General features: G+C 44.3%; 1 protein-coding gene across 1 annotated transcript in view; it reads left to right on the top strand.

The window, feature by feature from the left end:
- Slc24a3 (solute carrier family 24 member 3) overlaps positions 1-23,316 on the top strand; it is a 482,375-nt gene that overhangs the window by 44,981 nt on the left and 414,078 nt on the right. Inside the window, exon 2 of the mRNA XM_005365499.3 lies at positions 20,718-20,846. Coding sequence (XP_005365556.1) covers positions 20,729-20,846 — 118 coding nt within the window. The 5' untranslated portion in view covers positions 20,718-20,728. The remainder of the gene's footprint in view (positions 1-20,717; positions 20,847-23,316) is intronic.

Genomic DNA, 23,316 nt, shown 5'->3' with positions numbered 1-23,316 from the left:
TTTATGGCTAGAAACCAAATATGAGTGAGTACATCCCATGTTCCTCTTTTTGGGTCTGGCTTACCTCACATAACTACTTTCTAAAGCAGGGGACATGCACATTGTCTTTCTTCCTAAGGACTTCAGTTCGGTTATTTCTGTGTGATGACTGGCCAGTTTAACCTCTGCTGCCCATCAATAGCAGACACTACTGGAATCCAGCTGTTTGAAGTATAGAGATGTCCTCCCTCCTTCCCTCCCTCTTTTTCTTCCCTTCCTCTTTTTTTTTTTCCTTTGACCCTTCATACGCAACTCTCTTTAGGGTGATTATGGCTGATTCCCACCTTGTCTCAGGGTCTGAGCCTTGAATAAAAACAGAATGAGCGCCATGGTGTAGAACGCTGTTCAGGGAGAGTAATGGACCTTTGGGTGGATTTTCATCTTGGTCTTCTCCATGTGCCCCCCCAGTGTAGATGGGGATGAAGCATGCTGCATAGGATGGGCCCATGAACATGCAGGTTTAAAAAAGTCAGATGTAGCCACTGGCAGGCATGTGGCCTTGGACAAGTGACTGTCTTTGCAGGGCTTTTATTTAGTGTGGTAGAGAGAGACTGGCTGTGTGCACTCAGTCTAGAAGGGATGACCATCGTCAGCTTGGATTACATGGTCTCCAGCTGGTCCACAGGAGGTTTGCTTTTGTAAGCTTCCCTCAGAACAAGAATGTGAAATAGCTTATTAGTGATTTTTTATCCATTAATGGATTCGGCACATAAAAGGCATGTTAGGTTGATGTGTGTAGCAACATGGGCAAACATTGAACATGCTATGTTAAGTTAAATCAGTCATTCACCAGAGACTATGCTGTAAGCTATAGGCCATGTCCAGTGTTGTTGTAGATGGAGCAGCTGGCTGCATCCCGCACCCAGCTAGCTTAACCCCTGAAATAACCATGTGGAAATTGTATTAATTATTCACTGTCTGGCCCATTCGTTCTAGCCTCTTATTGGCTAACTCTCACATCTTGATTCAACCCATTTATAATAATCTATATGTCACCACTAGCTTGTGGCTTACCGGGAAAGATTCAGCATGTCTGACCTGGCAGCTTCATGGAGGGTGGCTCTCTGCCTCTGTTTTCTTCCTCTCAGAATTCTGTTCTGTCTTCCCCGCCTACCTGAGTTCACCCTATCAAAAGGCCAAGGCAGTCTCTTTATTTAGCCAATGAAAGTAATACATAGACAGAAGACCCTCCTACACCTTAGTGTAGCTACATCTGTGAGCTCAAGAGCCCAGTTGGTGGTCACCCAGGGGTGCACAAGTACATAACAAAGAGGGATTGCTTCTAGGTGCTTTTTTGCCACGATGAAAATATTCTTAAATTAGATGTTGGTAAAGCAACCTTACTCAGCTCTGGAAATTCTTTTAAACAGGCTTAATTGTGTGCTTTCACATGGGTGAATTTCATATCATAAGTTAATATTTTAACATAATAAATCATATATAAGTAAAGTTGATAAAGTGATTTTTGTAATTACAACATATTGAAATGTCAGTATTTTGGGTATGTCAGGCTAAATGAACATGTTTTAGAATTAATTTCACCTGTTTGGTATTCCCTTTTAATATTTCTCCAGGAGGCTCTGGAATTGCATACATTATAATATTTTTTTTGGACTTACCATACCCTCCTTAAGGACCATCTAAGCTCCAGAATTCTTTTTCTCCACCAAATCTGTCCTCAGGTTTAACTTCAGGTGACTCATCTAGCATAATGGTTAAAACTCAATTTTGGGGAAAAGTCACTTGGGTCTTTTTTTTTTAAACATCATTTGCAAAAATATGTTTTTAAAGAGAAATCCTGGAAGGAGTAAGCCTTGGAAGTGGTCTTTTATTTTCTCCTGTTGTGTGAGCCATTCAAAGAGATGTCTATAACCACGGATAGGACTGGTTTAAAAAATTCATAGTCTGAACTGAACAAAGCTTTCCTTAATTGATCCGCCCCTGAGCTGCAGGCTGAGAGAAATAGGCAATTGATTCCTGGATGGCCAGTGGGCCCGGAGGATGCCTGGATTCCTCTGTACTGCCTGCTTTTCCTGGAGATCATAGGAATATCTTGACCCCCAAGTATACCGGCAAAGAGGGCTGAAAATGACTTCACTTTTTGTGTGAGTCCTCCTGTAGGATTTATTTTTATAAATGTTTCTTCTGCCAGTTGCCTTTGCTGGGCATTGTGGAAACATTCCGAAGCCTGAGTTACACCCCTTTGCAGACTATCAGTCTGTGGAAACCAAGCAATGCACCCATATCACTCCTGGAAGCATACCTAGATTCCCTTTCTCCCGATGTGACAGAATACCTGGAGAAAAATCAGCGCAGGGAAGAAGAGGTTTCAATGGACTCCTGGCTTGAGGGTGCAGACAGACCATTGTGTCAGGGATATCACAGCAACTGATCACTCTGCATCCTTAGTCGGGAAGCAGAGAGGCATGAACACCCAGCCCACTCTCTCCTTCAGTGCAGGGCCCCGTTCCATGGATGGTGCTGCCCACCTATGACTTCCTACTTCAACTGCCCAATCTATATTTCTTCGTAGAGATCCACAGAGGCTTGTCTCCTGGGTGAGGCTGGACAATACTGACCGTCAACCCAGAGCTCTGGGTGGGGTTCTTATTTCTGCCCTGAGAATATGTTCCCTCAGCCTTCCACCTGTACTTTAAAGGACGATCAGTCTGATGCTGGCCCAGGAATCCTCTATTCCGCCATACTGATTGTCTCATTGGGAAGGTCCCTGTCTGTCGTGTTACCTGTGTCTGCAGCTAGTATCCCTGAGACCACACTGGTGCCAGTGTTCACAGTCTTAGGGACCCACGCTTCTAGGAGCTGGATTGCAGCTCTTCAGCTAGTTGCTTCCTCTCCCATGAGCTCTTCCTGCCCATGGAAAGGCCATGGATAAGACAAATGGCAAAGTCTTTGGTAGTCCCGTATGTCTTTTCTTTAGATAGCAGGACATAGAGGTTCAGCCAGAGAAGCAGGGATGAGGAGGGAGCTACGGATGAGCTTTGACTTACTGTCATTCTCCCAGTAGGCACAAGCTTTCAGGGATCTCCAGAGAAAAATCAAGTAGGCCTGGAGGCTACACAGCCACCATCAAACACAAGGTCAGAACAGATAAGGCAGGTTTGTGGAATACAATGCAGACTGCATCAAAGTCCACCTGGTGCTTGTGGTAAATCACCAGTAGAATAATCCAGCTCACCAGAAGACTTCCATTTTAATGTGAATGCAGGGATAGACCCCCAATCACAACAAATTAACTGGGTGGTTTTCCTGGGCACAGGGATATCCCAAGGAAGTATTGAAAATGGAGCTGCACAGAGAGAATTTGCCCCTGGGCAGGATCATTTGATAGCTCTGTCCAGAGAGTGGCTTTGCTCTTGAGGGAAGATGGGACAAGCTCCTCTGGAAGAGGGGCTGAAGTCAAGGTACATCTTGAGATGCTGGAGGAACGGGGATGTCCTGGGAGTAAGGATTCAAGTAGACGTGGTTCTGGAGCAAGATGTTCCCTACTGCCTGATGCCTGTTTATCCACCAGGATGTCTGTTTATTCGGTAATGGTTGTGTTCAGGGTGCTTGGCTACAGTGACTACCAGCACATTGTCGCTACAAGACCCTGAATCAGAGTAAACATTATCTCAGACTCTCTTCTGAGTGGCAGTACAGTGTCGTGTTTAAAGATCAAACAGGTGATGCCATACTGACCACACAGCCAGGCATGGCCATACCTAGAAGGGCTCATTGTGTACATTGAACTTGGCCATGACCCTTGCTGTACTTTTAGATACTACGAAAGGGGGATTATCAATATTAATGTACTAATGAAGCCTTAGTAACGATGTCCCCAGTATTTTATATGAAACTGTTCAATCATTCAGAGACATTTGAAAATATGATAGAGGGTCATTCACATGCCCACCAGTGAAATTCTACCATCCACATTTGCTGTGCCTCTAGCTTTGCTGTTTTTTTCTTCACCATTATAAAGTCTTTTTTCTGAATCACCTATCATATCTGAACAAATAAATTACAACAAAATACAAAACCAGAATAGTCCAGGCCCTCCTTGCATCCTCTCAGATGCAAGCATTATTAGTGAGGTGGGTCAGACAGAATTCAAATATCTGGAATTTAAAGGACTAAAATGCCTATGAAATAACCTTGGGTTAGATATAAAAAGTGGGGGATCTAGGCCACCCTCCTCTGCTCAAAATACCATGAATTTGGGGTGATCACCTTAAATCTGCCAGGACCATTATCAGGCTGCTATTAGACTCAGTGTAACTGGCAGTCTACCTACGGCTGGGATTCAACATGGAGTTTATGACCTTTGGCAAGTTGTTAGACTCAATTCTAAGATAGTTCTTTTCCATTTCAGGCAGAGCAATTAACACTTCACGATGTCACTGCCATATTAAGTGAACTGTTGAAATGTAATGGGAATGCTAATCCGTAACTATGCCTGGCATGATGCGGGCATGGTTAGAATGATGGGTGTTAATGGGGCAGGAGTGCACATGTGTTTGCATGGTGTCCTGCACATCTCCTCGGGGGGGAGACGTCACTGAGGTTCTGTCTGTGTTGTGTTCAGAAGAAACAGGAGAAAGAGCGGTGCTGATTGTACAGCAAAGCAGACCAGGCCGGAGCACAAAGAACCAGTGATTAAAACAAAGCCCTCTCAGTTCACAACCTGCGCATCCTCTGCAAAGAGCTGGGCTGGTTGCCTCAGAGGAAGATAGCGTGCTGCCTTACTTCTTTCCATCAAATAGTTAGGAGAGCCCCGTCCTCTCTGGACTTTTGGAGAAGCCTGTGAGACACTGTTACTGGTGGTGTTATTTGCTGTCTGTGCTCTCTTTCCTCCCAATGGAAACTCCTCTGACAGGGGAGATGCACTCCTCTGACTTAGTGAGTCGCTGTCTGTCATGCCTGTCACCAGTGCAAAGAGGTCAACCAGAGACATAGATCAGACAGAGTAGCCTTGGGATTAGGACGCAGCAAAGAATGACTTTCTATAGCACCTCAGATGCCCCCAGCCCCTCACGTGGCTTCAGGCTGTCACAGAAAACAGATGGTAACATTCATAACACCATCATGGCTTCAGTGAGCGTCTCTGAGGCAAATGTTACCCTCAGAGAGCATCCCTTTCCCTGTCTCCTTCCCCTCTTCTGCTGTGATGTTTGGAGATGCCTGCCAGGCTGCCCTGATAGGCAGGGTGCTCTCCCTCACCCAACAGACGGGCACGGTTTGACCCAAATGTGGGCCCTGAGAAGGAGGAGAGGGACTCCAGTGAGCATTCTCTGCTTTCTGTGATAACTCTTCTTGTCTGGGGAGGCCGCCCTGTTTGACAGTTCACGCATGAAGGGCCAGCTTCTCAGAAGCTCCCGTGGTAGTAAGGTCACATAGACCAGAAATACATAGGTGTCAGGTAGAAAACAGTGTGCTGTGACAGAGGAGAAGGCATGACACTTCATACTGTCAAAAATAAAACAGCCGAAATGCTTTGCTTGCCTGGTGATGGCATCACAGATGTTTTCAGTAGAGTGTGGGGGCATCAAGGCTCGAATAGTGAACAGATCCATGGGCATGTCAAGAAGCCAGATCCATTCTCTCTCTCCTTTCCCATGTTTGCTTCATCTCAAAACCAGCTTCTCCATAGTGGCAAAATGACCACAATGGGTCCAGGCCTCCCCACTTCACATAGAAGAAAAGCAGTGTATGACACCAACAATTCTACCTGACTAGCGAGAGCCTTCCTACCTGGATGTCATCAGGAGACTTCCTTTTATGTCTCGCTGGAGGTTTCTTCTTGTTCCCAAGCCAGAGACGGGCCACATGCAAACAATGGTGGCCCACTCATGAAGTGAAGGCAAGCCCTCTCAGTAACCTCCTGCTGGTACAACAGGGGTGGGTAGAAATGATCTTGAGAAAGATACAACGTTTGTGTTATCTACCATGAAGGTTGCCAGGTACCAACCCCACTCTGCCTGACATCTGTGCTGTCAACCACCCACTCGCCTTTCTGTCATGGAGAGATGATAATAATGTCTGGAAGAGACAACATACTCCATTCATTGCCAGAAGCCCTTGGGTTATCATCCCTTTATAGCGTGTGTCCACGTGTCCCTGTGTCTGTCTTTCTCTTGTCTGCTCTTACTTTATGGCCATAGAAGCTGTAATGGACAGGCTGTCTCAGGGCATTCAGGAAGGACTAGTCCAGTGTAACTTTGGGAAACAGAATGTGAGCTGGAAAGCGGGAAACAGGCAGCCTGCAAACAACAGTCTGCACAGAGTGGGACCAGGAGCTCATGGCTAGGTGCATGCGGCAGAAACCCAATACTAAGTATTGAGTTTCATTTTCAATGAGTGTTTTCCAAGGGGAAGTCATTGGAAGCCTGCCTCGGAGACCTGTCAGGATCCTGGGAAACAAGCAATAGAAATGCAGGAGTAGAAATGTAGGCCTCCGAAAGTCAGTACGGGGGAGGGATTGCCCCTGGCTGAATTGTGTGATCCAGTCAATCCTGCCTGCAGTTCAGACAGTATATGGTGGTGGGTAACACCCCACTTTCTCCAGCCTGCCACTGGCAGGCTCAGTAGTGTCCTCTTTCCCCAGCTTGCCTTTCCTCTTGTTGGACCTGAGAGTCAGGCTGAGGTAGGAGGACCTGGAGCTGATCTTGTTTTTCCATTAGCCCAGAGTGATCTTCTGTTGCTGGCTTCAGATTCCAGTTTGGATAGGGGTGTGTGTGTGTGTGTGTGTGTGTGTGTAACCCAAAGATCAGAAAATAGTGAGAGCACAGTGACTTTGTGTTTAAACAGAAAGTGCTCCACCAGCACCCCTCCCCCACCACCCTCCTGGCCTCTCTGTGAGATATCAAGGGGGTTATTTCCCTCCTGGAGTCAAGTTCCATGGTAAGAGGAGAGAAAGAAGAAAACATCATTAGAATGTCCATCGTGGCTCTGCACCAACCGCATCTTCCCACTTGCTCCAAGAGACTTTGCACCAAAGACAAGGCCAAGGTTACCTCTGGTCGATGACATCATTTGGATTCCCTCTAGACACCCTGTCTGCTCTCCTTGGGTTCCGGTCACAGCCGCAATGGGCAGGTCACTAGGAATTCAGACTCCCCGTTGAAATGACAGGGAATGCCTTCTTTCATTCTGAAACCCTTTCTCGATGGGCAGGAACTGGCTTGACCCTCTCAAAATACAGGCCAGAGTTCACAGAGTTCATGCTTTTAGGGGTAACTCTACACTGGTGGGATTCTAGAAACAGCATTCGTTCTTTAGATGGACAATTTGGGAAGACTTTCCGGATACATCATTGAGTGTCCAGGAGACTTGAGCCTCTTTAGGAGTAAGGGTCCCCATGATGCATCATGGCATCTTTTCCTCTTGTCTTGCTTTCCGGTCTTTCTCGGCCTCCTCCCTCTCCCCCCTCAGAACAAACTCCTTACATCCAGGTCTTTGTCTTCTCAAATTTGGTTTTTGGGGAACCCAAACCGGGCCACTTCCCAGTGTTGCCAGCACTGCACTGCCATCTAAAGCATTCCTGCACTGCCACAGTGGTATTTGAGGCTTTTCAGCATTTGACTGCGCTGGCCTCTGGCTGCAGGCTGCCCGGGCTGGCTGAGTGTTCGGGGAACTGTGCTGGGATGAACTTGGTCTACCCTCAGCTCCGCCTGTGCTTGATCTCTTTATGTCCTGTAGCCATCCTAGTCTGCAGTAGCCTACCAATCTCCTGCAGATCTGTTCCTTTGTTTCATAGATGGCACTTGACAGGCTCACTACTCATGACAGGATCAGGGACATTTGTTAAAAAAAAAAAATGCTAGTTTTTTTTTTTTTTTAGATTTCATCAGATTTTACATGAGATGGGACTTTAAAAATAATGAATTATGGATCAGATGGGAGCCTCTCCATGACTCTTAGAGAAAGACCAACCTAGACTGGCTCAGGCTACAGACAGAAATCATTGCAGCATGTGACTAAAAGCTCATGATCATCTTGGGTTCATTCATCTGTCAAAGCCAACAACGTATGATGTCATCTTGGACTTGACTGCCTGCCTGTTGACCTGGTCCGTGGTCACCTTGGTGCGCCTGCTGTGTTCTCGTACTCAAAGCCTCTGGGATTTCCTAGCTCCAGGTTCATGTTCACTGGGAAAGAATGGGTAAAGATCTCTCTTGGAAACTGAACTGGTTCAGTTATCACCATCTGTTGGAACCAATCGCCGTGGCCCATGAGATGATGGCCTTTTTTTTTTTTTTTTTGGTACATTTGTCAATTTTCCACTACTGTAACAAAACAACTGAGGTGATTGACTTGTGGAGAGGAAAGGTTTGTTGTGCCGCCTGAGTTTGCAGCTTTCTGTTATCAGTTGCCTAGTTGCTTTGCATCTGTGGTGAGGTAATGTATCATGGTGTGGTACAAACGGGACAGCAAAGTTGCTCATGGTGACTGAGAACTGGAAGAGAGAGAGAAGTGGGACCAGCAACCCAGATCTCCTTTAAAGCATTCATCCAGTCTCCTGAAAACCCCCACTAGGCCTCACCTTCCCAAATATCCACACTAGGCTCTAGGGGGACCTCCAAACTGTTGCGGCTGCCCAAGCATTCCGTGCAGGCTGCATGGGTGGATGGAGCTTCCTGTCAGAATCGATAGACTGGGTGTGGTGAAGAAATCTTAGGTTGATTCAAATTAAGGGAGAAGAGATGTGAGAGGGGTGGGCTGAGTATAAACATCCAATTTCCAGTGTAGTTAACATTGTGTGCTTTTCAATAGACATTTGCTGAACCTTTCTGTGCAAGACCTTCCTAGAGACCAATGGATGACCTTGTCAGGAGGCCTGTGACCTAAGTGAGGGGATGGCAATTATACATGGCTGATAGTCAAGCCATCATCCAGAGGTGCATTTATTACTCTCTGTGAGGCTGTGAACTGTTTTTCCTCACTGTCAATGTTGTGTTCTTTTGTCCCTGGTTCCTGTCATCCCCCACCACCCCCAGGGAGAGTCCTGATACTTCTTATCTTTGAAGAGCCTTGTCCTCAGGACCACAGAGGAATAATTGCCTTTCATTTCTCTTCCCTCAGAGAGAGTCTCTCCGGATGACTTTGTCATTGGTGTGAATTAAGAAGAGCCCAGGATGAGGGGATGTCTTAGTCCCTGCCCCCTTCCGCAACAGTGGGATGATGCAGCAAGAGAGGAGATGCAGGCAGTTTGGTTCTTGTACCAGGAATAAATTGGAGTGTTTATTCAAGCACAGCTGATGGAAAAGGCTGCGCTTTTGAGGAGCCAAGTGATGTAGTGTGGTCAAATTCTACTCAATTGAAAGCAAAATGTGAGTTTTAAGAGAAACGAAGGAACATATTAGTCAGAACTGCAGGGGTCAGATTGTTCTCTGTGTGGAAAATACAGTCACGGGCACACCAGCAGTGCGTGGCTTAGCTGGGATGGATGGAGTCATTTGAAGCCAGAATCTGAAAGTTCTTCTGTACAATGTGAATTCGTGTGTCTTTAATACTTTATTAGGTGCGAAAATGATGTATTTTACAGGGGTCTTATACCAAATTTTGTATTTCTATTTTATATTTTAAAGAAGGAAACTTATATAGCTTTAGGCCCTATAAAATCCAGAAACATAAATTTAAGAGGTAAAAGTAAAAGTTAAAAAATGATTTTAAAAATTGCTTTTATTTTTTTTGTAAAACAAGACATTTAGATTTTAATGAATACCATAACATGATTGAACATTGTTTTATTGAGTAGACATGACTCAATACACTTAATCATTTTTGAACACGTGTCTTTCCCGAAATATGTGTTTGACACTCTGACTACTTTGTATTTCATTTAGACTTGAAGCCTAATGGCTAAGATAATTTGGCAAGGCACATGTGTCTAAATGGGAGAAACACACTGTAAGTGAGATCTTCTAAGTTATGGCACTGATTTGTCTGTCATAGACAGTTATGCAAAAAATCCTCATCCTGGCTCAGCTGATTAATCATGTTGTTCCTCAGGCGGTACATTTACACATTTTTAGTACATGTGTTCAAAACTCCTTTTCTGAATCACACAATTCTACCTAGTTTATGGTGGGCGGGACACTCCAGCTTTTTAAGAGTCCACTGATCTTTATCTTCCACTAAGGGGACACAAACCTTCTTGCTATCTGTTTTTCAAATGGTCTTTCCATAGAGCAAGTCACTTTAGGAAAGCAACAACATTCTCCCTAGCTGTTCAAATGTCATTTTGAAAGACGCATGTTTATCTGTGGGTGTCTATGTGCATCTCTGGGAATATTAGCAAGGAGACTATTTATGTGGTAATCATGGTCTTCCCAGAAAACTGTTAGCATATTTATAGTAGTTGTCATTTTATAATAGAGAAATATTTAAAAGTAATTTTTGCATGCCCTTACTGTAAATGTGAACTCAAGAATGCATTTGAATGACACTTAGGGAATGCCTGTGCTAGTCAGAGGAGAGCTTGCAGGAGTTAGTTCCCTCCTTCCACCAGGTAGGTTCCAGGACTTGAACTCAAGTAGTCAGGCTTTGTGACATGCATTCTCAGCCTCTGAGCTGCCTCACTGGCCCAAAGTCACCAGTTAAAAAAAATATTCTCTAAAGAATAGTTATACATACAGGAGATAAAAATAAATATCTGAGATCACATCCATATTTCATCTCAAAGTAGTGTACAGAATTTACTAACTTGAGTAATAATTTGTGTTTTCATTGAACGGAATTTGTTTAAAGAGCGCCATGCTATAATTCTACGAAAGCAGGGGAGCTATGGGTGGCACCATGCCTGTCCTGTGTTCTTCCTTGAGGAGCACCCCTGCCTTTTGGTTGTAGTAATTATTAATATTGGGCATGTGCACTCAGTGTGGTGCTGCCCACTCATTTGTTAAATATTAAATTAATCTATGTTTTTCTGATTTTACACTGACATGCGATGAACACAGTAGTTCCTTCTCTCTGAAAAGTGATGTGACCCCTCCACAAAGCTCTGGAGGCCAGGGATCCTATCAGCCATCAGAGAACCCTGTCCTAGATAAAAGGTGAACTTAAAAGGAGCATTAGAGGTCAAATAGCTCGTGCCTTTCAGTGCTCAGATCAGTAACAGAGATGAACTGAGTCTACTTCTACAGACAAAAGTGATTGGCAGATCTGTGGGTAGAATCCCAGGTCACTATATGCCCAAGAGGACAGGTCCTATTACCAGGTCCCTTCCTCAGGGACCTCATCTGATTGCTTGATCGGCTAGATTTTCCTGAGGTTTAAATCAGATTTGGGGATGATTCTGTGCTGTGGTGGAAAATGTCTATGTAAGAGGGCTTTGGGCTAGTTTTCAGTATTGAAAATTCTGTTCTCTTCTGCTGTTAAAATTGTCTTTCTTTTACCCATGAAAATAAGAAAGGGAAAGAAAAACAAAACAAAAAGTCCATCTCCTTTGTATCACTGTAATACTTGATCAGCTTTAACTAAAGGCCAGTACCTCACCCTTCGCCTATTTCGTCCCTGAAGTATGCCAGTAGAATAGGGAGTCTACCTTGATTTGTGGCCTCCAAATGAAACATTTGGCTTAAGAGATGCAACCAACTTTTGTTCGACACCCATTACATGTGGTTATTTAAACCTATGCTTAAACTAATTAAGAGAAAATAGAAGCTTCATTTCCCATTTAGGTAACTTTATTTAAGTGAACAATAGTTACTTGTGGCTGGTGACTAACTTATTGGTGAGCATGGGCATAAGAAAATCTCATCGATGTATAAAGTTTTCAGTTAATCTCCATTGTATTTGTATGGGTTTTTTTTTTTGCCTTCTACAATATAGAGAATTATTTTGGATTTTACGAACATTGAAAGACATAAGTATTTACGAACCCACTGGAAATTTCTTGGTAGGTTAGATTTTGAGTCAGACAGGCAAAGAAGAGAATTTAGAGAAGTAGTATTTTAGGTGTTTCAACCTCTATCTGCAATATAGTTTCCACTTCAATGTGAGATCCACATTCCATTCAGTGAATTATGAGTATACCTGATGTCATCTCTCCTCTCCTTCCTTCCTATTTCCCCCTTGTCTCCATCTTTAGAGACTGTCCTTGCTAGAAGTCTGATTGCACTGTTGCTAGCACAGCTGAGCTGGGTTTGCAGCCCTTGGGTGAATGGATGGACTGCTGGCTGACCTAACGGCTTCTGCTGTCTGAGAAACCCACCGTTCATTTCTCTTCCTCTCTCCGGGCAAAGAGGGAGCATGGGTTTGACTTTAGTATTTGATCCTGAGTTCTGTACAATAATTGGTGGACCCAGTAGGCTCTTGCTCATGGAGGGACTAACTGTAGGTCTTCAGAGTTGCCTCATGAAGAGAAGAATGCCCCCCAGACTTTCCTCCTGCAATATGGAACCCACACCTGGTAGAACCACAGCTCTTTCCTTTCCAGTCTGGCCATTTCACTTCCACATTCCTTTTGGGACTGCTCAGCCCATCTTCCAAACTGGGACTCTCTGGGGAAGGACTGCTTGGAGTTCCTGCAGAACTCACTTCCCAGACACGTGCAGTTTCCTTTCTGAATTGCATTGTGGGGAAAACTAGTATACAGTTACTCAGACCCTTTTCTGAACATATGCGTGCATCATTTAAAGACGTGTGAAACTCCTGCCTCTCGGAGTGGCATTTGGACCAGCAGCACTGGTCTTCCTGGAAAGTAATTAAAAAGAATTTCAAAACTCACTCTGTGTCTACACATAATAATATTAAAATTTGAGAAGTATCCTAAATATAACAGAATACTATGGATTACGTGGCTTAAACAATAAAAAAAAAATTCTTCCTCAGAGTTCCTTAGACTTCAATTCTGAGATCAAGGTAGCAGGGCAGGGTCAGGTGAGAGCTGTCTTCTGGTTTGCAGGCTGCTGTCTTCTTTTTCCTTATGTTTTGGAAAAAAAGAGCTAGAAGGCTCTCCAAGGTCCCTTTATAAGAACATTAATACTATCCCTGTGATTGAGTGATGACATCCCAGCCTCATAAACTAATAACCTCCTAAAGAGCCTATGTCCTAATGTTGTCACACTCAATATATTGCAACAAGAATCTCCATATCTAACATAGTATTTGTGTATGGGGGGGTCCTCTTATGTGGGGCCAGTCAAGAGATGCATCATGAAGAGCCTGATCTTCTAGCTCTGCAGATAATGGAATCTAGAAAAAAAAATTCAGCAGGCAGCAGGTGGTAAAGGAGCTTCTCCAGGAAGCTGAATTGATGAGCAAAGAGAGAGACTAGGAGAACAGGAGGTATTTGGTGCTTAGATCCTTGACATGCCAGTGGACCATCAAGAGGAAATTGGGGCATGGGCAGGATGCGTGGGTCATCAGAACAATTGCATTTGCTGCATTTGTAGTAGAGTATACGTCATGAAGAGAGAAAGCTGTCTGCACTCTCCATCCCTATGTCATTGTCACAGTTACCCGGCCTTGTCCTTCCCCACATTGTCAGCAGCACTTTGGATCTTTTCTCATGCCTTTGCTCTCAAACTTGAGAAGTCCTTTCTTCCTTGCCAGGAACTCATTCAACTTGTCAGACTTCTTCCAGGTTGGTGAATTGGGTGTGGATGTATAAGGTGGGACAATGGAGTGGTGAGCATCAGGTTGGACTAGAAATAAAAATGATTCTGGTGGGAAGCAGGGACAAACATGGGCCTTTGCTTGCATTGGCTGTAGTGAGCTTGCATCTCATCTTGAGATAGGCAGTTTCTATAGATGTCTGACATGACTGTATACCAGCCATCTCACAGCCTGCTTAGGTCCTCATCCTCCCTGCCTCCACCAAGGCTTGGATCTACCGCGCTCTTTGTCTCCACATCAGCAGCAATGCCAGATTCTGACAAGGCCTTCGGACCTTTGCCTCTGGTGCCAAGAGGATGGCCTCTCAAAGTCTGGACGGAGCACCCGTAACTGGTATGGCCAGGGAACTTCATGCGAATTAGATAACAGAATTCAATGTCTAGCCCCAGGAAGGTATGAAAATGGAATCCCTGGCTTCCCTAGGGTTTGGGGTTCTTCTCTTAAATACCTCTGGGTCTCCCTGGAACTCTTTCTGGAAGCTTCCACATAGTTGAGGGAAACCAGCGCATAGCCCACTTAGCCTCAGCTTCTCCCTCTCTGCTGGATTTGGAGGGCTCCCATTATTGAGTTATGGCTTCACCACACATTTCCTTCCTGAGGACCAGGAAACAATGCAGAGGGAAGTTCTTGTTTCAAAACTCAGAAGGGTTTTGTATTCGAGGTAGGGTAGATGTAGAAAAAAGTGGAAAGGGAGTGACCCAGTGAGGGGGAGGGCAAGGAAACGAGAGGGGGAGAGAAGTGGCCCCAATGAATATGTATAAAAGTCCCATATGGAAACCTGCTGCTTTGTAAGCTGGTTTATGAAATAAGAATAAAGTGTTTAAAAAATTCACTGGAAAAAAATCCTCATGTATAAACCCCTTTCACTTATAGAAGATAAAAATTGCCCGGCTGCCCTCTTGGGATATAAGGGGTGGGCCAGAAAAGGGGCCATGTGGAGAGTGGTGTTGATCACTGGAGCCTGCAGAAGGCGGTCTGCAGGCTGCTGGCTTGTGCAAACTCGACCTCCAACCTTGGGGTGAAGACCTGGGGTGAATAGAGTGGAGGCAGCTGTGTAAACTGAACGGTGGGTATTTATAGCCTCGGTGAGGCTTGCAGGGCCAGCCCTGAGTCTGCCAGTGGCCTCACCATCAGCTTGAACCCCGTGCCCTGAGACTGAGTTTTCTGCTCCTCCCTTTTTGAATGATGCAGGAGATTCCATAACTTAGTTCGTGCACCTGCAAGCGGGGAGGGGCTGTTGCCATGGTGTTCCGGATCCTTGGGAATGGAGGTTCTCCACTCTCATTTTAAAAAGCAGGACCGCATTCCAGTTTTCTAGAGGGTAGAGTTGTATGTACCCTCCGAGAGGAACTGTTGTTCCTGTGAGGCCACTCCCCTGCCTCCCCTAGCACTCCAGGACAAGGTGGGGAAATGAATACCTAGACTATGGGCTCAGATATGGACTTGGGTTACATTTGGTTGGTCAACGTCTGACGTGAAAGGGTAACAGGATGTGGTGATGGTGGCATCGCAAGGGGACTTGGTGCATAGCAGAGGGACATGCAAGATACATTTCACATTCCTCTAGTTTCCATTTTTATTAACATCTTACTAATTGCACAGCATGTTATATGGTGACATTTTCATGCATATATGTGTGCATTGTGTGTGTATGTATGTATGTGTGTGTGTGTGTGCACACACGTGTGCTTTGATCACATTTCTTTCCCCAACCACTCTTATTTACCCCTCCCTCTCCTGCTGCTCTACTTTCACCGATGATGCCATCCTCAACCTGTCTAGGCCTCTGAGGAGTTAATCCCTTGGCAGAGAACTAAAAGTATCCCCCTCCCCCCGCCACACACACCTTGTCTTCTGAGCCTAAGACCTGTGTCTGAGAAAGGTTAGAAGGGCTGAGAGTCAGGCTAGCAGACTAGAGATCGTGTGTTAGGCGTCAGGGCTGTGAGCTGAGGATCTGGGTCATGGATCAGGCTCCCAAAACGATCCATTATTGGTATCTGAAATCCCTGGGTTCTGACTGCTTTGGTCATGGGAAGGAGAATGGGAGAGAACTCGAGAACGAGGGGGAGGGGGAGGAGAGAGTGCAAAGGGTGAACACACAGCTCTGTAACGGAAACTTGGCACCCAGCCTCCACTCTCTTTGCTTCCTCAGTGCGTGCAGCTCGGATCTCAGATTGAGAACTGAGTTTCCTCCTTCGACAGCAGCAGCCCACAGCATCTCTGCGGCCCCCTCTTGTCACTTCTTCTGAGAGACCACAGCCCTACAAGCTTCCTCTGTGGGTGACATGTGACATGGGAGCCTGCTGCTTTTCCCCTGTGCACCTCCTGCCTCCTCCCCTTCCCCTGACTAATTAGGCCAACATGCAACTTCCAGGGCCTGGCAGATGAGAAGCCAAGAATGCTGTGGACTGGGGCCAAGTGTTTTTGTTGACATTGCTCGGGTGTAGCTTTGCGGAGCAGCCTCTTGGCTGTAGGAGAGAAGTCTAAGGAGCCAGGGAGGTGAGTTAGGAGGGAGAAATGAAAGGAGCAAGTGTGAGCATCCTTTGCATTATCTGCTTCACTTCCCCCTGCCTCCTAGCTCCCCAGCTGCCTATACTTTGTCGTTTCTCTCTGTATGCAAGGATTGGCAATGGCCCTTGTCATAGATAGCCAGGTTCTTGAGTAGAGTGTCAGGCAAAGAATGAGATTTTACTAGTGTTTGAGTCTTTGGTCTGTGATGCTTTCCAGGTGTGCTGCTCAATTTTGTAATAGTTTCTGGGGACTGTTTAATAGGTCTCATGAGATAGTCTTCACCCATACCTATTATTAAATGCAAGCCCCTTTCCCAATCTACTTTGCTATTAGCTGTGCATTGCAACCAGGGTGAGCGTCTTCCACCCAGGGATCTGCCATGAAACTGGCCTTTGAGATCATTATTCCTGGGTTCAAATCCCTCCTCTGCTTCTTGCTCACTGTGCAATGCAGGGCAAGTTTTTTTTTTAACCAGGATATGCTTCCATTTAATTTACTTATTTGCAAAAAATAGAGCTACTATTTTCATATAGGTTGTTTGCACATAATAGATGTTCAGTAAGCGTAATGACAAAAGCTATGGAAGTGTTCGATATGGCCACAGATTGCCTGTGATCTTAAGCAAGTTGCTGACACTCTGAGTTATTTAGAGATACATAGGTCCTGAAGCCTTCTCTTCTTACTAAGAGATTTTTTTTTTGAGGAAATCAAACTGAGCTACAGAACCATCAAACTTTGTTCCTACTGGACGTTGTTACTATTTTTATTATTAATATTTTCTCAGACTCCGAACATCATTGTTGTATCAGTGGTCAGTGGTCAAGTCTGTTTTTGTTGAGATAAAAGTTTGTAGGTTTTGGAAGGCTGAGGTGCTGTCTTAATAGAGTCTAATTCTTGAAGATATTGAATCATTATGTTAAAAAAATCCTCTAATTTTCTGCTACAATAGCTGGCTTTGCTTTTACATCTCTTAATTGGTATCAGCTTTTCTCTTAGAGTCACAGAACCATAAAAACTTGGCAAACGAGCTTTGGGAGTCATTGGAAGGAATACTTTTGCCTCTTTGCAAGTCTTTGGGGGTCTGCCTGAACCTTAAGACTGCAGGTCCACAGAGCACCGAATTCTGACCCACTTTATGAGGACAGATAGTAAATGGCCGCTCTGCCAGCCACAGCATGACTGTTTCTTTAGACACTGTGTGGACTGGCAGATAGCATAGCACTGTGCCCATACCTGTTTAGACTCTTCATTGCTCACTGACACTGTACAGCTTCCGGAACCTCCATCTTGCTGTCCAAGGCCAGAGCTTACTTTGGAGCTCTGTGTCATAGGTTAGAGAAGCTGGAGAGGGCCATAAAGACGTGGTTCAGCAATAAGATCATGTACTGCTTCTGCAGAGGACCTGAGTTCAGTTCTTAGCTCCCAAATTTGGTGGCTACAGCAGTCTAGAATCCCAGCTCTTGCCTCTATGGGCACCTGTACTTAAGTATACATGTACACACACACACACACACACACACACACACACACACACACACACACACACATATACATGCACACACACAATTTTAAAAATAAGAAATAAAAGATTAAAAAACTGAAGAATTAATTTTGTGGGAATAACCTTCAACCTATGGCAGAGGAGGAGTGGGTAGACCAATTCCCATGTTCCTCCACATCTTGGGTATCTGAGATGCTTGCTCTCTGGCTTGTAGCACTTTCAAAGGGGCTCAGTGCTCCTCACATATTTTTTGCAGCTGGCTAGATGCATACCTTCCCTATCATACTTCTCTAATCCCTGGCACATTCTTCCTTGGACTAATGTCTGCAAGTCAGTCGCATGCACATCTTCCTTAGAAGCTGCTCCTGACACCTAGTCTGTGACAAAGTGAAGGCCTCCCCCCAAAGTTTTGATAGTCTTAATCTGGTATACTTATGTTTAAAGATTGCTTATTGGAGTTTTAGGCCACTGACTTTATGCTTTCTTCATGAGTTCTTGGAGTTTCTTTTTGTTTTTCTCCTCTGCTTGGCACCATTTTTAGTCATAGGACCAAAATTCAGGTTAAACAAGCTATCCAGATAACTTGATTGAAATTTAAACCCTTTCTTAAGTGGTGCTCTGATAATTCTGGCCCAATAAATACATGTAGCTACCGTAGAGTATTTTTATACTCTGGAGTTGAAGTGATTGTTTATTGGACTGTTCTACCCTTCTCTGACTAGGGTTCTTCTCTGGCTAAATACCTAAGTTCTAATTAGGTATCTTGACAGGTTTACATTCAGGATTAGAGCTGTATTTGGGGAATACATGAGCTGCTGCTACTCTCTGGAGATTTTGAAGTGAGAGGCACACGAGCACTGCCCTTTACAGAAAGGTCTAGGACCCTAAGCTATCCATGCATAAGTTATGAACAGTGATTTCACCTTATGCTTACTGAATGCCTTCTGTGATATTATAGCAGTTTGTCTCTAGAGAGATAATATTCATATTCTCTTGTGTAGTGTTGTGAGAATCAAACTCTGTAATGAAGGTAAAATTGTTTGGAAAATTGAGAATCACTGTAAAAATAGAGACTAGGAGATGGTGGCTTTTAGCCCTATGTTGACCATTTCAGAATATCACACTGTCTGGACGTGCACTCTATGGGATATGTGAAAGCCACTGGGCCCAAAAAGTAGTCCCCTGTCTTATACTTAGAACCATTTTTCTTTTTATGTTTTTATTAAGATCTTTTTAAATTTTAAATATATTTGATCTTATTTTTTTTCTCCCCCAAGTCCTTCCAGATCCTCTCCCCCCTCTCTACCGACCCAGCTTTAAGTTCTTCCTCAAAAAAACAAACAAGAATCCAATACAACCATTTGTTCTAAACACGGTTATTCTAGCCATCTTGGAGGTGATGATCTCCCATAATTTCTTTCCTTTATGCCAGGCTTCTGGAATGAACTACCATGTCTGACCACCTCCATCTCCAACAACCCCCTCATGGCCTTTGTCTTCAACAACCCCCATATGGCCTCTGTCTCCAACAATCTCCTCATGGCCTCTGTCTCCAACAACTCCCTCATGGCCTCTGTCTCCAACAACCCCCTCATGGCAAGCTCAGGCTCTCATTTCTCTGTTTGTCTTGCTGGATTTATCCAGTGTTCAAGACTGTTATTTTTTCTTCCTTAGATGCTTCTTCCTATTTTTCATTCCACCTTGCTCCCTTCTTTCCACTTCCTCTCATGATGCTTTGTTGAATTTTTTTTTTTAACCGCCTGCTCGCTGGACAAATGTTAGGTTCTCAAAGATTTTTCTTTCTCTGTTTCTTTGGTCATCACTAATGCATGTGTGTATGGAGTCTCCCTCCAGTCATGAGACCTACAGGGAACCCATCTGGACTGTATCCCAAGGCCTTCCCTGGGATCTCTTTTGTACTAGCTCTCTTGCCTGAGGTATCATTACCAAGAAGCTATATTGTTTCCTCCTGGTAATCTTATCTGTAGAAACTTCAGACTCTGTATTGCCTAAACTGGATGGAGAGCCTCTTCCCTCATGTGCCCTGTCTTCTCTGTTTTCCTACTGACATGTTCATCTCCATGGCCATATAACTCAGAGACCTAGACATGGTTATGTTCACCCTTTAACATGCCTTCTGGAGTCATCTTTTCCCTTCATGTCTTGTTTTATGGAATCTTAGGCTGGGTCTCTTACAGACCACTGCTTTGGAGATGGTGAAATGGTACCTTATCTTGGGTAACCTCCAAGAAGTAGTTTCTGAGCATAAATTCAGATGCAGTTGGTTTATGTAAGAGATGGTTTAAGCAAAAGTGGTGGTGATGTAGACATTGGTAGGCTAAATTGGTAGTACTGACTCAGTACTCAGTAGACTCCATTGTTCCCGTGGATTAGTTCTTTTGTTTTGTTTTGTTTTATTTTATTTGAGACAGGTTTTCTCTGTATAGTTCCTGGCTGTCCTGGAACTAGCTCTTGTAGACCAGGGTGGACCTAAACTCACAGAGATCACTCTGCCTCCTGAGTGCTGAGATAAATGTGTGCACCACCACCAGCACCTGGCCCAGATTGCTTCTTAATGGTGTCATATTTGTAGTTTGAATTTAGCTCTTCTGAGAGTATTGTTGCCATGGATATTATTGGTTGTTAAATATTTCTTAGCGTCATTAGGTAGAGGGGATTGAAATCCAGAGGAGATAACCATCAACCAAATATACTTTATCAAGAGATTTGTCTTGTAGACAACATTAGTTTATTCACACTGTGGGAAACTCTGGAATCCAGTATAGAATGCATACCTCGCTGTCATTCTTCTCAAGCAATGAAGTGTTCATACATGAGTTCCTTCCTGACATTGGATAGAAGGCCGCTTTTGTTGGGTCTAGTAGGATTCAACACTCAGAGGAAACCCTCAAAGTTATAGCCTTAAAGGCACATGCAGTGCAGAGGAAGACAATAGCTGATTAAGGCACGGGCCAGCATGGGAAAAGACTGATATTGCATTCGGTTGTTAGTGATCATGGTGATTCTGTTTTTTTTCCTTCTCTAGAACTTGACCTCATGGATCTCATTGGGGAAGACCGAAAATGGATGGTGGGGAGGAAGCTGTTGCAGGTGAATGATACACTGACTTCTGAAGATGCAGGACTCCGAAGCAGCAAGAATTGCACTGAGCCAGGTAATAGTGGTGGCGTTGTCCTGACAATGGCTGCCATTTTCTGTGATTGTGGCCAAGGATGAGCTTGAGCTTGGTGACTTGTCTCCTCTTTAAATTCTAATCTGGAGGGATTTTAAAGATGTTTGGGGCATATGTCTCAGAAGCTCACATTTGATTCTCTTAGAGGCCTCAGAACTCAACAATGTGAAGATCGTGTATCTAAAGATGGGGATAGAGAGTTGTCATTGTGCTCCCAAGGGCCTTAGATCTTTTGATATGGAAAGTGTTTCAAGAAGTCATATGTGTCTACTCCTTTTTTGGAAAAAAAATGAGTAGAAGGATCTTTTTCTACCATGCCAAGCATCTTAATAATCATTTCTCAAATAGAAATGGAAAGACTGAAGGCCAGATACTTGTATGTCTACCCCAAAATACTATATAACATATGGTCCTCAGATTGGAGGGCGAATGGTTACTGTGTGCTGTTATTAAAGGCTTGCAAGGAACACTTTCAAAGGTCAGTGAAGCATGTGCAAGCTGTATTAATTCTAAATGAAAATGGCCATGATGGGTCTGAAGGGCCTTGCTGAGTGGATAGTCATGTATGACCTGAAAAGCACAGACATATCAAGGATTGACCTGAACAGACAGGAGAGGAAAGGTGCAGTTTCTACTCCAAGGACTCGGTTAGAGATCTTGTCTGGTAGCCAAACAGTTTTCAATGGATATCTTCAATTAGGAGGCAAATGGTAAGTAGGACCTAGGAAGACAGGAATCACAGCAGTAGAAATCTCATTTCTTCCTCTGTGGTGGAAAGAGTGGAGTGAAATGCGACGTAGTGATGAAGACCCGTCATTGAGTGTGTCTATTTGCAGGGTTGGTGGAGAAGGAAGGATTCTATTTCCTGCTGGTGTGGCTTTGTTTATAGGAAGAAGGCAGGCAGTCTTGCCATTTGTGGCATCGTTCACCCTATTAGGAATGTCTTCCTCATAGAGGATAGGGTTAGAAACTTTAGGCACATTGAAAGCCATTTCAAGGTAAGAAATGGCTCAACTTCATAGATAGCAAACATGTCCAGATTGATTTTTTTTAAAAACTCACAAACGTAGCATCTACTGGAGTTGTTAAAGGGGGTGTCCAGAGAAGAAGAGATGAAAGGTTTTCGGAAGAAGAGAGGAGACAGTGAAAGAGAGCTCAGGCATGCTGTGCCGGGAAGACTGTGATGTGCATGTATGGAAATGTCATAATTAAACCCACTAATAGGCACAATTATTATATGCTCATAAAACATTACAAATAATGGTTACAAAGGAATATGGTACCAGAATTGATAATCCTATCTTACTCATCTGTAGACTAAAGGGATTCACTTTGGGACCTTGACTCTGAACTAAGCTATAGGGAGGATTTTCATGCCTGAAGCAGGGAGCCCTGTTCACATTCTAGTGTGTTGGGGCCTGCATTTTTCAACTTCCCCTCCCTTGGCAAACTGTGGGGGACCACTTCCTTTCCTGAATGCTGTTTTTGTGTAATGTATCTAACTGCACCCTGGATGATAATAGTCAGTGACAATTTAAATCAAATGGCTAAGGCGAAAGAGAAAGAAGGCTAAGTGATAGAGTACTGGCTTCTCTTCTAGAAGACCAGAGTTTTGATTCCTAGAACTCACATGTCTGTAACCCCAGTTCTGGGAATTCAATACATTCTTCTGGCCTTTGCGTGCACCAGGCATATCTATGGTACACAAACATACATGTAGACTAAATACCCATACACATAAAATTTATTATAATTAAATCAAATGAACCAAAATAACATAAAATAAAAACATGCTTCAGATGCTCCCTTGTGTTAGCCATGTGTCCCGTATCCAGTTGCTGCATGTGACCAGTAGCTGCTATAACTGGGCAGCACAGGTCCTCAGACATGTTTATCAGCATGGGAGGGATGAATGGGCAGGATGGTCTAAAAATTCCAGACTTATTTTCTGTCTTACTAGCTCACTTGCAGACATCTCAAGAATGAAGAGTAGATAGATGTGTGTCTCTGTGATCTCCTTTTCCAACCTTCCAGCCTAGATCTTGGAGTCACACCTAGGTTTGAGTTCTAGCTTGGGACCTATGGGCTGTGGGCAATGTAACCAGGTTATCTTAGCCCATTGACTCCTTGGAAATTATGGCAAGCATTTGTTCTTTCACAAGTGCGAACTGGTACTGACGTCACAGAGTATGCACCGTTTAGGACACCTTGCATGAGTCGACTTGCGAACTCGCCATGGATGCTGGAAGGTGTCTGTCTCCCCATTTCAGATGATCCCTAAAGCCACAGTGCCATCGCTCCTCCTCCACACGAGATGGTCAGTCTAGGTCTGTCAGCTACCCACTCCCTCGAGTGGTCTAGAGCTGAGCATCCGACAGTCTGTGAGAATCAAATGCTCTTATCTGTCAGACAAGCTTGGAAGATCCTGTGCTGGTAATAGCGCCATCTCTAC

The sequence above is a fragment of the Microtus ochrogaster genome, unplaced genomic scaffold (genome assembly GCF_000317375.1).
Source record: "Microtus ochrogaster isolate Prairie Vole_2 unplaced genomic scaffold, MicOch1.0 UNK3, whole genome shotgun sequence".
Lineage (NCBI taxonomy): Eukaryota > Metazoa > Chordata > Mammalia > Rodentia > Cricetidae > Microtus > Microtus ochrogaster.
Note: the sequence above shows the minus strand (reverse complement) of the source record. Positions and strands in the feature narration are given on the sequence as shown.